The 2,817-nt window shown below is 49.3% G+C and overlaps 1 protein-coding gene across 1 annotated transcript; it reads left to right on the forward strand.

Annotated features, from left to right (window-relative positions):
• Positions 1 to 301: 301 nt before the first annotated feature.
• SLC32A1 (solute carrier family 32 member 1) lies at positions 302 to 1,889 on the forward strand (the record flags this gene model as incomplete). The annotated part of the gene is made up of 1 exon (XM_010170926.1): positions 302 to 1,889. A coding segment is annotated over one exon (1,188 nt), but the record flags the coding sequence as incomplete, so codon positions are not given.
• Positions 1,890 to 2,817: the final 928 nt, after the last annotated feature.

Raw genomic sequence — 2,817 nt, forward strand, 5'->3', positions numbered from 1 at the left:
ATAGAGAGAGCAGAGCCTGGGCACCAAAACTGTCCTCACTGGTTTTGGGTGTGGCGAGGTGAGATGATGCGGGTGTGAGTGAGGATGTGTGTGTGAGTGAGGGGAGTGCTACGTCAGAGCGAAGGGGGGGGCTGTGTGATGGCGCGTGGGCGATGGCGTGACCGTGTGAGCCATGGTGTGGGCGTGATGGTGTGGGACCGCACGTGTGACTGCGACTGTGCGGCTGCGTGTGCCCGGGCCCGGGCGCCTGCGGTGTCCTCCGTCAGACGAGCAACACGGTTTCCATTTTGTCTCTTTCCAGGGGATGTTTGTCCTGGGCCTGCCCTATGCCATCCTTCATGGTGGATACCTAGGACTCTTTTTAATAATTTTCGCTGCAGTGGTTTGCTGCTACACTGGGAAAATCCTTATTGCCTGTCTGTATGAAGAGAATGAGGATGGGGAGATAGTCAGGGTGAGAGACTCCTACGTGGACATAGCGAACGCGTGCTGCGCGCCCCGCTTCCCCACCCTCGGAGGCAGAATTGTGAACGTGGCTCAGATCATTGAACTGGTCATGACTTGCATTCTCTATGTAGTGGTCAGTGGGAACCTGATGTACAACAGCTTCCCCAACTTGCCCGTCTCCCAGAAGTCGTGGTCCATCATTGCCACGGCAGTGCTCCTGCCTTGTGCGTTCTTGAAGAACCTCAAGGCAGTCTCCAAGTTCAGCTTGCTCTGCACATTAGCCCACTTTGTCATCAACATCTTGGTGATCGCCTACTGCCTCTCCAGGGCACACGACTGGGCCTGGGACAAAGTCAAGTTTTACATTGATGTGAAGAAGTTTCCCATCTCCATTGGCATTATTGTCTTCAGCTACACCTCGCAGATCTTTCTGCCTTCCTTGGAGGGGAATATGCAGAACCCCAAGGAGTTTCATTGCATGATGAACTGGACTCACATAGCAGCTTGCATCCTTAAGGGACTCTTTGCCTTGGTTGCTTATCTGACCTGGGCTGATGAGACCAAGGAAGTCATTACAGACAACTTGCCATCCACCATTAGGGCAGTAGTCAACATTTTCTTGGTGGCCAAAGCCTTGCTCTCCTACCCCTTGCCGTTCTTTGCGGCTGTGGAAGTGCTGGAGCGGTCCCTTTTCCAAGATGGAAACAGGGCATTCTTCCCCAACTGCTACGGGGGTGATGGGCGGCTCAAATCCTGGGGACTCACCCTCAGGTGTGCCCTGGTAGTGTTCACCCTGCTCATGGCTATCTATGTCCCACATTTTGCCCTCTTGATGGGTCTTACTGGGAGCCTCACAGGTGCAGGGCTCTGCTTCCTGCTCCCCAGTCTTTTCCACCTCAAACTCTTGTGGAGGAAGCTCTTGTGGCACCATGTCTTCTTTGATGTGGCCATTTTCGTTATAGGGGGTATCTGCAGCGTCTCTGGGTTCATCCACTCTTTAGAAGGCCTCATAGAGGCTTTCAGAACCAATGCTGAAGACTAAGGAGGGGTCAGAGCTGGTTGCAGTAAGAGAATTGCATCGAATATCCGCATAGCCAAATAATTCTGCATCCCTTTAATGGAAAGAGTCATTATTTTCGTTACGTGCATCCAACAAATTCTATGTGATAGAATCTGCAAATTAAAGGAACTAAGAAGAGATTAAAGTGTTTGCCCTGCTGTCTTTTTAAATAAGCTAAGATTTAAATATATATTTTTTGTTATTTAGAATTTTTGGAAGGAAATTATCTGGTGCCCCACCCCTATGTCCTCACTCGTTGCCTGAAGCTTGGCTCCCCCCCCCCAACAAATGATGTGTTGGGAAACAGTCGCAGTGTTCGATACCCCCCCCTTACAGATATGCAATTCAGTGTTTCGGGAGCTGAAACACAGGTGCCGGATCCGCTGGGATTGGGTTACTGTGCTTGAGATGGAAGGAAACCAGTTGTGGGTGCTGGGAGCAAGGGGCTTTCATTTTACATTGTGTGAGATGGATGTAGATGAGACTTGGATTGTATGACCAGCCCAAGTCCAAGCAGTTGGCTGATGACCAGTGATGCCAGTTACCTGCAATGTTTACACCGTAGTCACGTAGATGTCAGGACTGCTTAATTCTTCCATCCGGATTCACACCGAGGAACGGTGCTTCCCATCGATTACAATATTTTGCCTCTGGTTGCAAATTGCAGACGTGGAGTCCACTTCTCGGTGACTTTGATTTTGGTTTGTTTTAACAATTATTTCTAAATTATGAAAAGTTAAAAAAAAAAAATAAATTGTTGGATTTGACGTCGTTCAGGATTCAGAAACAAAACTACGACACAATTCATTCTGTGCAATCTACCAGATCCGTGGAGCTGTTTCCAATGTCCGTGTGGTGTCATTGTGGTAAATAAGATGAAAAATGTATATCAGAAAAAAAAAAAAATCTATCTTTAACATATAATGTGGTACATAAATATATCAAACAATAAAGAGAAAACATAGCTGATGAGGCTGGCCTGGTTCGTGGGGGGCTCGGAGGAGCAGGGCAGGGGTGGAGGGAGGTTCCCCCTCCCCTGGTACCCGCTTGCATCGCGGGTACCGCACATCCTCGGTGGCAGCGCGGGGTTGTCACTCACGGAGGGATTAAGCTGGTTGCAAAAGGCAGGACATTTATATTTTGGGAAGGGGTCTTCCCAGCGTTTTGGGGAGCTGCTTTCACCCCTTTTCCCCAGCTTTGCTTTACCCCGTAGCGCTCAGGTCTCAGGGTGGATGGAGTTTGCAGCTGTACTCGGGGACTTTTATACTTGTGAAGGAGAGAAGAAAACCCGCACAAACAAACAAACGAGG

The sequence above is a fragment of the Antrostomus carolinensis genome, unplaced genomic scaffold, assembly GCF_000700745.2.
Source record: "Antrostomus carolinensis isolate BGI_N321 unplaced genomic scaffold, ASM70074v2 scaffold28716, whole genome shotgun sequence".
NCBI classification, from domain to species: Eukaryota; Metazoa; Chordata; class Aves; order Caprimulgiformes; family Caprimulgidae; genus Antrostomus; species Antrostomus carolinensis.